The following is a 13,420-nucleotide window of genomic DNA, read 5'->3' as shown; positions in this document are numbered from 1 at the left end:
CCGACGAAGTGACTCGACCGTAGACCGAAATGTGAATGTATGAAAACACACGACAAGCCGCATTACATACTGTGTAGTAAATGCGGATGAAAAGTATAGTTTGATACTCGACACTATCATTGTTGGTATATATTGGCAAGAAGAGATAGGTGGTGTGCACATTTCCATAGAGTTATCTGCCACAAAGGTGTAAATAAAGTTGCGCATGACTTTTGAGTGCGCCGTCATTGCTGAGACTTTTTATTACATCGCGGAGGAATACTATATTCCGACAACAACAAAAGCTGGACAGAGCGAGTAACAAGAAAGATGTCTGCCTGCTTGTTCGTGTGAATTCTATCGTCGTCTATGTAACATGTGTGCAGACTAAATCTGATGTTTTGCGACGGTCCCGTCATCTGACCAGTGGATTTTTCCACAGGATTTATTCTTTGATAATTATGTTTTATAACTGCCAACGGACATTTGTTTTGGAGCGGTGACGAATCAGAAAATCAGGTAGGTTTTGCGCTCTAAGCGTAGGCTGCTTCTATCGTCACACTAAGTCAATGCGACCGGGCCATTCACGCGGAGAGTGTAGCGATTGACCTGTAAGTGCCCATAAAGCCGCACAGGGGGTTCTACTGCGTGGTAGTCAACGGAAGGGCTCGGGCACAGCGAACTATAACGGGGGTCGTAACAAGTATCGCTGGTGTGAGTGCGGCTGCCTTGTTTTGCATTGTCCAAGCCCGAACAAGTGCTCTATTCAAAAGTACACATACATTTCGTTTATGACTTCTGCAATCATTCAATACCTGTAATGATGGAAAAGGTCAGGCAGTGAGAGTTCCATGTCACTAGGACCCAGATTTAGCTTGGTTTGCATAGTGAAAGCACACTATTAGATCTAATATTTGGGAGGTTCAAGTGGCAAATCTGTTTTCCTGGATTAATAAATAGGATTTGTTAAATTGCGGGACAAGCGTGTGTCAGTGAGCTGTCCTGTGCACATTTGGAAATTGGTTCATGATATAAATGACTCACCACTAGGAATGGGTTCCAGGGAAATGTCTTCACTCTGTAGTCTGTTCCATATGTGTGGTAAACTGACAACTAACATTAGGAATACATTGCTGAGATGGGACTTGTTGATCTAGCCTGTCCTAACATACATCGGTAGACATTACCAGGTAGGAGGTGGTTCTTGATTCTCGGAACACTTTAGGATATGATGATCAACTAAAACCTTTTGCTGCGTGTGTATAGTCAAGCAATTATTCTTGAAAGATGGCCCCCCCCCTCCTATTTCATATGTGGATAAGAAGTGCATCCTATCAAATCATTGGATATTGAGGCCTACATACATTTGTAACGCTAGATACTATGATAATATACAAAGATCAGATTTTTGTTTACATTGTTGCACCACAGACTAACGTTATTAGTATTACCATGACTTGTATTTCACAGCAAATACAATTTATGTGCTTCGATGTAGCTGTAATTGTAATGGAGCTTAAGATATAAAAAATTTTGATAACATGTAGGTTCTATGAATACAAAAGAAGGTACCGATACTTCACTAGAGCATATGTTTACTCTAGCTGCAGTCAAATAAGTTTCTGTAGCTACAGTGTACAATATTGTATGTAAGGATCAGCTATATTATCAAAGGAAGGATGAAGCATAAATAATGACATATATGCAGGATATGTAAAGCCCTGTTTAGGTTGAGTCCTAAAAGCAAATGGGGGTCACTGTAACTTCATAATAAAGATATAGTCTGCTACAATAGCGCAATGGACTTTTAACATTTCAGTGTTTAAAGTGCAGTAAAAAAAAAATATATATATATATTTTTAGAAAAGACATTCTAGGTTCTTTCGTGGAAAAGATATTGACATGTTTGGTTATAAAAAGGCATAGCTGTCCAAAGTGTAGATAACATAGACCTTTGTCTGAGAAATGTCATGAATGCCTTTTGGAAACTGATTCAAAGCATTTAAATGTAGTATTGTGTATATTGACATAAATGATATTTCAACTTTGATCATATTGTCTGTGTCATCTGTTGAAAGTAATTGCCCCTTGCAATTTCATCATTTGGCTAAAGTACTGTAGCTAAATATTGTGCATGTCTGGTATTCAAATAGAGTTGTAGCGTAAATGCTGTAGTCACACAATGACTACCAATCTGTTGGACATGGCAACACAGTAAAACACTTTGTACAACCCAAATATAAGAGTGCATTTTTATTTCTGTTTTCTTTCAAGAGACTGAATTAGATTGTTTTGCAATATGTTACCGATCAAATTATTCTCACAAGCATCCCAGAAATCAATACCAAGGCTCAGGCGTACTTTTCATTCAGAAGCATTACAATATTTTTTGTGTAGATTGAAGTGTAGCTAGAAGTGTAGAATTCAAGGTTTGCCAAACATTCATGGTGTAATTAATGTATTATGGTGTAAACTGTGCATTGTAGACCGCTGCTGGATTTGTACTTGCACCCTCAGGTATTTCATAGAACTGCACATTCACACAAGCACAGCACACACAGCATGAATCATGTAATAATCTTCAAGCCTGAAGGACACAGGACTACCAGAAGAAGAAGAAGAAGAAGAAGAAGAAGAAGAAGAAGAAGAAGAAGAAGAAGAAGAAGAAGAAAGAAGAAGAAGAAGAAGAAGAAGAAGAAGAAGAAGAAGAATTATGGTTGTTTGTCTGTTGTTGTGTATTGTGTGAAAAAAAGGCGTTCTTTCATTTTTTTTTTAAGTTTGAGCAATATTCTTGTTTGTTTTTCTCTGAATAGATACAATGTACATTTGTATCTGTACGTCATTTGGGATTTTCCACATGGCTTCTTTCCGCTTGATCCCACTCTTGTTTCATACTGAATGTTGTATAGAACTGTGTGCCTGAAGTGATACACATTGTAATATATATTGTATCTGGTACTGTATTTTTCTAGTCCATAAACAAAGCCCAAATCCAGAAATATCCAAGCCTAGTTCCAATTCTCCAAATTCCTAATCCCAAATACTGATCCCAATCTAAAAGTTGCATTCCTGGTGGTTGCACTGGAATGCAATGAGGGAACCGTCCCTTTATAGTAGGAGCAGATTAAAAGTCTTTTATTTGATTAGGTTGGGGGGGGGGGGGGGTGGTCCCCGGGTGGATATACAACCTGAAAAAAAGGTTTGCTTCAACAGGAACATCTTGATTAAAATTGGTCCACAAATAATTATTTATGATACAGTTTGTATGCCCTCTGTGATATTTTACAACTTTTTCTACATTTGTTGTCTTAAGCCAGTGAATTTTGTTTAATAGTCGGTAGCTTAGATTTTCATACTAAAAATTCATTTTTAGGTATGTGTAATGGTATTCAGCCTGTGTAACATTTTGTGCAAACTAATAATCTCATTCAGTCTTAGTATACACGTAACTGCTCATTGTGCCTTAAGATGGCAAGTCATGCAAATTCCAATACAGAGGTCCCTTTCGTACATTGCACAGCATTGCCATTTGTGTACTGATAACAAAACTTACTGAACTTGTGGTTTGGCAAATATTTCTTTTTAAAAACTTGGCCAGGCTAACCTTTTTGGTGCTTGATTGCTATGTTGATGAGATTTGACTTCAGTGCTCTATGAGCTCCTTGCCGTGTACAATGTACTTCAACAAAAGTCATGCTCCTGTTCTGTCAGGGCTGTGGTTTACAACAAGAAACATCAGCATACATTCTATGTTTGAACACACTGATGGAAGTAAGTGGACTGAACTCTGGGATCAATCACATTATTATGAGCCCCAAGTTGTAGGCTGCCCTCTATAGAGAGCTGATATGTATTACAGTTCGCACCACATTGAATATGGCATTTGTAATTGAGTGGTCCTAATAGGAAGTATAACTTTTTTTTTCTTTTTTTTAAAAATAAAGAATACACTGGTCTGTAGCCTGGTAGAAGGTGGCACTTGAAGAATGGCAATCTTGCTGCAAAAGAAGAGAACAAATCTTTGTGAGAGATTTGTACAGGTACAAGATTGTACATTGTACATTGATGCAAGTACTGCCACATCAATGACAATCATCCATGTTACGTGGTAGTTGTAGCTTACTTCATGTGGGGCCCGTAGCAAACAAGTTCAGACTATTTCAGGGAAATTAGGAAGATGGAGGAACTGCCAAAACAACAACAACAGCAACATTATCATCAACAACAACAACAATAACAACAAACTATACTGTGGCTTCACAAGCAGGACATTATAGAATCAGCATGTGTGAATAAAGATTATGTTAAAGGGATCGTACAGTTTTGGTTGAGACCTAATTTCAGGTTTCTAACATTTTTCGGTGAAATAATGAGAAACCTCTTATGAAATGTGAAAGAGCATGTAATTCTATGAGGAATTCAATGTTTATTTGATGAAAATTGGTCTTGAAATAGCTGAGATAGCCAAAAAAGAGTAATTCTAATAAAGTGTGGGACCCACACTTTATTATGATTGCTTTGTTTTACTTTGTTTTTGGACGTTTCAGTCATTCCAAACACAATTTTCATCAAATAAACTTTGAATTCCTCTTAAAATGGATATGCTCTTTACTATATCATAAGTGTTATCTTTGTATCTCGCAAAAAGTTAAAAGCCCAATTCTCATCTCCACCAATACTGTACTATAAGCTTCCCTTTAAGCTACTACTATGGGCATATACTATGCAATAAATCTTCATACCAGAAGTCATAACCAAATGCTCTGTACATACAAGTACGTAGTACATAAATACCTAAACGAATACAACTACAGTGTACATGTATACTGGTACTTGAGTTTTATTGTTTCCAGTCCATATTATAATAGAGATAAAGTAGAGCACAAATGTTGGTTGATGACTTTATGATACTTTACAAATACATCTGGGCTCCGTTTAATCAAAAGATACAATCGGTTGTAAATTCCCTTACCACACAGGCTGTCATAGACTTATGATAGAAATCAACTATATAATCAATCATAACTCTTCATAAAACAGGGCCCACTCTTGTAGGTCATTGTACTTGATATTGGAATAAATATTACATTTTACTTTATGCAGTACAATAGCAACTCTGATGGTACTGTAAAACAAAGCTTTCAAGCAGTGGACTTTATGTTTCACCAAAGTGTCAATGTGAGGCAAATGTATACATTCTTGTTCACAGAGGATAGAAGAAGATTAACAGGATTTCAATTAAAAAAACTTAATTTTGTCAAGTGCTTCTTAAGTGGAGTTTCAAGGCATATTGATCAAATTTGGTAAAAAGAAAGAAAAGGACTTACATAAGACAAGCAGCTGTTAACAAAATGCCTCTGATATGCAGTTTTATCAATGAGATAGAAGAAACTTGGCTGACAGGAGCTGGTATCTTGTAAAAAATACCTGACAAGATTTATCTTTATTTGATGGAACTGATATCTACGCTTGAAATGCAAATTCATACTTCTGTACATTCAATACACAATAGTGATTTCTTTCTGCACTAATAATACATCCACAGAGTGCCCTGTACATGTAGCTGTTGAATTGCTACTGTACAAACTACATTAGTCACAACTTGTGTAATCACTCAAGATACCTTTAAAATTGTAATTCATTTAAACCTTCAAACATGAAAACATTATGGCCTATAAAAAATGCAGGTTGTATGATACATTTTGGTCAACTACAGAGAAGCACTGCAATCCAATACCATTGTGTCCGCTGGAAGAGGTTTGCAAAACTTTTCTCTTCCGATTTGCCATACTTCTGTAATTGCCATGTCATCTCTGAAATGTCAAGCATCTCAAGTTCACCTCTGAGTTGAACTTTTGTATTTTTTTGTAGAAAAATGTCATTCGGCCTCCTTGGGGCCGGCCCTAAACCTTGAACTGGGACCGCCGCTCTTTGTAGGGCGGGGAGGGGAAAAGTACATTTCGCTGGCTGCTTTTGCTGGGAGGAAACAAACATTCGTTACAGAATGTAATACACGTCAAATATTTAGCAAATGTCCAACGAGATTTGTCAGATGACATTTCTCTCCTATCGCAGCACAAATATTGCCCAAATTTTTCGTGCAAACATGTTTTATTAAGGGAGGAAGAATGTAATAAGGGCGGCGAACTGAAACAAAGAGGGTTACATGCCGAGTATTGATTTGATGTGACAAATGGCCACTGGACAATGTTCCGTCGCTGAAGTACCAAGTAGTTCCCTCTAGTTTTGCTTGGTTGTACTTTCTAAGACTGCTCCTACATGTACAGGTAGGGTTTGACCTTTGTGCATTCGCAAACTTTTCAAAGTCTGTGTGATAAACCGTGGGTCATTATTGACATTGTGCATTCATTTCTTACGATACCAGGTTCTTAAATTCGCCAGTGGGGTTATCTCTGCTGAAATGATATTTTGTGCCATGGGATCTCCTGTGAATGGTGCCAAGAATGTTGTCAATTGTATATGGAATGATATCTCTTTTTGTCCTCTCAATCTCTCTCTCTCTCTTTCCCTCTCTCTCTCTCTCTTGTGGTTGTTTTGTTTGTTTTTGTTGCATCAGGAAGAGGGAATACATATGAATGTCATTTATCCCTGCTAAGGATTCAACATCTTGTTTTCTCTCTTTCCCTTCTTTTATTACATCAAAATAGGGACAATGGGAGATTACCATCCAGGGACATATCATTCTTCATGCCCCCAATATATTGTTTTTTCTTGTCTTGCAGGAATATACAAGATGCAGAACAGCGTGCCTAAAATGACTTCCGACAAGGAGCTGAGCGACTTGCTGGACTTCAGCGCAGTAAGTACTGAGGGCACTCGACAGGAAGAGGCCCTTTGAAATTAGATTGATCGCTATCAGAGACAAAGTGCTAAAAATGTGTACAGATGTTGCTACTGTGGATCTTTTAATCAAAAAAGGAATCCTTTAATCTACCTTGAAGTAAAATTCTACAACGGTTTAAAAGTGAAGAGGTATGGCAAGTCTGTTTCATTCTTTATCAAACTTGCGAAGTATACGGTGAAGAATTTGAAGTAAGTAACAATAATCACTCTTGATTTCTTGAGTACATACTGGTATATTTTTGTATTAGTGTAAAAGTAGCTTTGTTACTAAAGTTCTATCTCTTTTTTGTTTCTTTTTTTCTCTGTTGTTGTAAAAACCTTGATGGGTCAGCTCTCTGAGTGCATAAATGACATTTCGTACAAGTCAGAAAGTCTGTTGGCTAAAATCAGGAACATGAACGTACGATTGTAGGATGATGATCACGGTATAACAGGCTAGAGTTTCCAAGTCTGCCTTTATTATTCTACAGAAGGCTCCCTAAAAGATTAATTACTTCTTCATATTCCGACCCGAGACTACTGTAAAGCAAGATATTTTGTGACATGAAATTTTCGTGATTTAGAGCCGCCGGCCTTTTGCGTGGCATGAATTCTTTTTTTGCTAATTGCATTCAGTGCATATGGTGTAGACAAGAACTTTCTTGTGCATTTTAATTTTGCTAATCTTAGCTCTCGCGAAATTCGCTAAATTTAAATGCACATGCACATTTCTGGTTTTGCAGTGTGTCAAAACTTCCCTGAATTTTAAAGCCATTTTCATGTCATGTGGAGATGCATGAATAAATGTAATACCCAACTATCTCCCTTATTGCTCCATGGTATGGTAAACTTCGTGATTTTGAATGGCGAGTGTTGGCATGGATTCCTTGTAGCTAACACTCTACACTTTTTACACTTGCCTGTCTGAGTATCTGTGAAGATTTTCCATATTTTCTTGGCGGTGGAATGCGATGATAAACAAACATGCGTGCTATGACATGTATTTGGAGCACCACCGGCGGAGCTAAAATTGTCGCGGGCCAAGTGTGGTTGATGTCTGTGCCGCTATAAATAGGGGGTTACATGATGTCATGGCCTGCATCTTGCCTCCTGTTCCAAGTTCTGTCGGCAGTCTCAAGTTTGTGCAGAGTTGTGTCAACATTGCCCCAATGCAAACATAGGATGTATCTATTGATGGATGTATTGTAACAGGGCTTTGTTCTCTGTGTTGACAGCAATAACTGCCTTGGAAAGGAAAATGCAAAGAAGAGACTGAGGTCAAATTTAGTAATAGGCCTTAACTGCTTCAATAGGATACGGTAGAACAGGTACTTTAGTACTTCTTTGTATCATAACTGAGTAGAAAAATAGAGGTAGATGTGTCCTACAGGATTCCACAATCTGAAGAAAAATTATACAAAAACACATTTATAATTCTATTGATATAGTTGTTGATATTTTGAATTCAATAACGTTTACGTGGAACTATATTGATTAACATGTAGTGGTAATGTGGATGATGAGGAAATATTCATTTTGAGGGGGAAAATAGTCATTCTGAAAAATGAACCAACTGCATTTTGAGAAACAAGATGGAACCCACACAAGCAGGATGAGTACAGAATGCACAGTGTGGAAAAATCATTTAACACAGATTTAGCTAAATGATAGTCACAGAAAACAAATACAAAAAGAAATAAAACAGCAACAAGCAAGCAAGCCAACAACCATAGTTGCCAAGTTAAAAAGTGTAAAATTACACATTCAATCCTAGAGATACCAGTGGGTCGTTTCGGATGGTAATGGGCAAAGAAGGTTCTTCAACCAGATACTGATATTATTCTCCATTAGTGTTGCCTAACAAAGAACACATGTCAGATATATTTCCTGAAATGATCTCCCTCCAATGTGTAGAACTGCTACAATCCTGATCAGCATTGTGGAAAACACGATGCTTCAAAGGTAAACCTAGAATCAGTGCCAAGGTTGTGCTCCTCTCCCGACTGATATCATGAAATTTGAGCGTTTCTTTTCATATTCGTCTCAACATCAATACTAATGATCCCACCTACGTAGGGGTGATTTTGGGTGCATCAAGTTCAAAGGTAGCATCTCCCTTTCTTCCTAATCAGAACTTGTGCTGTGAGAAAGAAAATTTTAGGGGTGCTCTCCAATGTTACCTCATGTTTCAAAATGAAAAAGTTGTCCGTGAGAGAAAGCTACTTTGAGGAAAATTGTGTATTGAAGGATACTCTTAGAGACTGCGTGAGGAAGATATGAGAAAAAAAGGAGAGAAATTTTGGTATAGTGCTCATCTTATAATTAGAAATCGCATAAGTGCAACAAATTCAGTGTACACAAACTTTTCATGTGTTATTTCCACAACTTAATCAGGACCAAGAACATATTCATTAGCTGAAACACATCCATTGTCTCTCATTCAAAATGTCTTATAATGATAATAAATCCACATACATAATCCCGGGATTTTATTTCCTTTTCAGAACAGTTATTTTCTAACTAAGCTCAGATAAATTCTACCAAATGCACAATCTAAAACTTTTGACGTTGGGCAGTAGGACACTACTTTGTGGGACCAGGGAGGTGGGATCCCCCTCCCCTGGTGGGACCATGCATTACTGTGACATTGTGCTGGCGGTCATATCAACCACCATCAGCTTCTGCCTTGAATATGCACTTCAGTGCGAGTGTGGAGAATCACCGTCTCTGTGTGACAACTGTGTCCAATACCCTTCCTCTGTGTGCGTCTGTCTGTGTAGTGAGTGTATTTGTGGATGTGTACATTTATATGTGTCTTTGTGACAGACAGAAAGAGACAAACGGATAATCGGTAAAGAATATGAAAAGGAAGCTTGTGTCTGTCACTATTGAAAGTTTCATAGTGTATGTTGTTCACTCGTTCACACCATTGGCAAGGTCATGGGCATCGTGCTTTGATAATTAAGGGTATTGTTACAATGTAACTCTAAAGAAGATTATGTAGTAGAACAAACGTAATGAATGAAGATTTGTTACAGTGATGCATTTGTCCAAACTGTGAGACTGCTGTATTATTTTTCACTGCAGTTTTGTCAATTGGGGTTGTAGCACGAGTGTAATTTGTTGCTGTGGACACCAAAGGACAAAATAAGTGTGCATGGTGGGTTTCATGTGGGATGATTTGCATGGGCCAATACCAGTCACTGCATAATCCGGAGCCCCACTCAAACAACAAAAGCTTGCCTCCCAATACAACCCCTCTTGATTAGTTTAAAGCGGGATCAAGTTGTATTTTGATATCAGACAGTAAACTCATGGTATCCCTGTAGCATCCCAAAAAAAAAAAAAAAAAAAAAAAACCACCACAATCAGCATGGCTCAATTTTATCTGATTCTAGAACCATACAGTTGTAGGTATTGTCATGTATTTTCTACTTATTGCTTGTTTAAGACAGCCAGTATGCAATGTAAATTAAATTCAGCATTTGATGTGTTGTGTAAATGCAGCCCTGTGTAGTGTACATGTACAGTGTATAAAGTTTGTTATCACCTGTTGTACAATATATTGCCAGTAGATTCAAATGACAGTATCAAATGTATTACCATTGCTATTATGAATGAGAGCGAGTGGGAAGGTGGTCTGGATGCATTGGAAATTACACCTTTTTCATGCATTTTTCATGATGTAAGTCTGAATTTTACGTCTGAGATCCATATTCGATGCCTCAGTTGTCCTGATTTTCTGGTATGTAGATGTAAATACCGTTTGGTATCAAGCCCATGAAGGTTCTTTTTACAGTACATAATAGACTTAACATCATGAATCTTGATACACACAAATTTCTTCTGTTCTGCCGAAGTGAAATTCTGTTTTCCTTTTTCACGTAAATGGTAACAGTATTCTTTGGCTTAGTACAACAAGCCAATGTCACCATCAACAAACCAGAGTACTTGATGTGACATTAGCATGCAAATCATGTAAGTGTTGTAGTATCATACAGTGTACACTGCGTTCAGTGCCTCTACAATGTATCATGGTTCCGAATATCAACCGGTGTAGCACAGAAACCGTTGAGAGAGTTCGTTCACAAGTATACCAGAAGTGGCAGTGAAACTTGTTCCTTTTTTTTTTCTCCTATGCCAGTCTTACAATCAGTGCTTATTGGCTCGTGCATTCCTACCTTGAGTGATATATTTGATTTTCATTATGTTGTTTGCCGTAATTAAAATCAATTTCCCTCCTGACGGAGGGCTGCTTTGCATAAGCTCAAGTGCAGACCCCAGGTGAGTAATGACCTTACGTGAGAACGGCCCCATATGTTGCTCGCTCGCTCTCTCTCCCTCTCTCGCTGTGCTCAGTGGCAGTAAAGCGTAGAGAGATTGAGACTCTTCAGAGCTACAATGTATCTATCAAACCTAGATGTGTACCTTTCAAATGCCCCTGCAACATAAAGAAGCCAGAATATTGTTACCTTTGGTATCTGAATTTATCATGTTAGTGCTTTTTTCAGCTACAATGTATTGAAAGGGTAGTGTACTAGCTGAGGATGCAGTGGTAGTATGTAAACTTCAGAGAGTAATTTCATGTGTAGCCTGAGTGTGCTGGTTTCAAGAAACATACACTTGGGAGATTGATTTAATGTGTAGCCAGAGTATCCTTTTTTTTAATTTTTTTTTTTATAACAATCACTCACTCATACATAGGCCTTGCATACTAAAAGTTACAGTAATGTTTCCTCAAGTGATATTTAAAACCTCTGTTAGTGTTATCCATCTTTACATATGATCTTTGGGAAAATTTCATGGACAAAAATGATATATCAATCTCATATTGTTGCAGTTGTGAATACATCATATATGATAAGAAATGTTGTGAATGCAAATTAATCATCATCATAATGATATAAAATCCAATATATTTGTGGACAACACTGCCTTTTTGAATTATACTAGAACCAGAATACCTTTTCCATGGTGGCAGTAGAGTCTTTCCAATAAAATCTATTATACTCACAAACTCCCAAAAAAGATCATAGCAGAGCTTTCAAAAGTATTGGAGCATGTACCGATATGATATAAACAGTTTGAGGTACACAATGTATGATGGCAATATTTTTATTGATTCCTAACAAGTGTTTATTTTTACACAGTGGGTACAACAATGTTTAATGACCTTGTGCGATCATTGCAATGGAACAATACATTCACACTAATGGTACAAGTGTACAATTGTGTGTAGTTGTTATTTCCACAGCATTTACACATATAAAGCTTTATGTAACCACCTTTGGTCACATCTCCCAATATCCCCAGAAGGTTTTTTTTTTTTTTTTTTTAAAACATGTATTACCTACCCAGGTATGTAGTGATCTACAATGTATGGGCAAGCTCAGGTAGTGTAGTGTTATGTGTTCGATCACATGCTTAGTCTGTAAACGTTACTTGAGGTTCCGACTACATGTACTACACACGAAGTATAAGCAGAATGGTTTGACATGTTTACCTTGTGAGTCACAAAATCCATGCATCTATTGATAGTGACTTGTGTTCCAGACTTCTGCCTGTTTTGATGGCTACCACACTTCACTGGTGCTATGGTGTACATGTACAGTAAATCTCATTTGATGTTTGTATGGTGTTCATGAGTATCTAGTGTGTGAGACAATAAGTGTTTGAATTGAAATCTTTAAGGTGATTGTGGCATTTAAAAAAAGTTAGTGCAATGTACTGTTTTTGTGTGGATTCCATAGATTAAAAGTATACCACTGGCCTTTTACATTCCATCAGTGTGTATAAATCATTGTACAGTTGAACCTCTCGTATCCGGACAAGTCGGGACCGGGGCTCATCCGGATAAGGGATTTGGCCGGATACGGGAGACTCAATGCTTTATGCACGTACATACCGTATAATAGAGCTCTATGGTACATACACATACACATGTACTGATGTAGCCCATTGTAGTACCACATGTAGTAATGTGTATACTGCGACCTTTTCATTGTTACACTCAGTAACAGACCCCAAAATAGAGGTTCGTGTTTGCAAGCGGAAATCATTTCTTTTATAAATTCTTTGGATGATTTACCTAAATAATTATTAAGAAATGTATCAAGTATATGTAATTCATGTGTGTTTCCTCCCGTAATTATTAAAAAAAAGATTAAAAAATCACGGCGAGATTGCGTCCGGATAATAGAGAGATCCGGATAAAGGGAGGCCGGATAACAGAGGTTCAACTGTACTTAAGAATTCAATGATTTTTCGTTTTCTCCCTTTGATAGTATATATATTGTACTTTACTCCTTTTTTTTTTTTTGTAGCACTTTGCTAATAGTATCTCCAGCATATTTTTCCTTTCTAAACTATAATGGACTTCATCCAAGAGAGAGAGAGAGAGAAATTCGGTTAACCACATTGTAGTACAAAACTTTGCTGAAAAAACAAAAAATGCACTACGATCACATTTCAAAGTCCATGTATATATTTGATATCTCGTGAAAAATGGAGTAATAGATATTGTAGTTTCTCTGAGATTTTCCTTGTACAATGTACTTCCAACAGGTGTATTTAGTACTGAAGCTGAGGAATGAGCCTG

General features: G+C 37.3%; 1 protein-coding gene across 1 annotated transcript in view; it reads left to right on the top strand.

Annotated features, from left to right (window-relative positions):
- Positions 1-317: 317 nt before the first annotated feature.
- LOC140237532 (transcription factor 12-like) overlaps positions 318-13,420 on the top strand; it is a 268,067-nt gene continuing 254,964 nt past the window's right edge. Inside the window, exons 1-2 of the mRNA XM_072317467.1 lie at positions 318-498; positions 6,723-6,799. Of these exons, the coding sequence (XP_072173568.1) occupies positions 6,734-6,799 (66 nt within the window). The 5' untranslated portion in view covers positions 318-498; positions 6,723-6,733. The remainder of the gene's footprint in view (positions 499-6,722; positions 6,800-13,420) is intronic.

Source organism: Diadema setosum, chromosome 14, assembly GCF_964275005.1.
Source record: "Diadema setosum chromosome 14, eeDiaSeto1, whole genome shotgun sequence".
Lineage (NCBI taxonomy): Eukaryota > Metazoa > Echinodermata > Echinoidea > Diadematoida > Diadematidae > Diadema > Diadema setosum.
The sequence above is the reverse complement of the archived record's forward strand: the minus strand, read 5'-3'. Positions and strand labels throughout refer to the sequence as shown.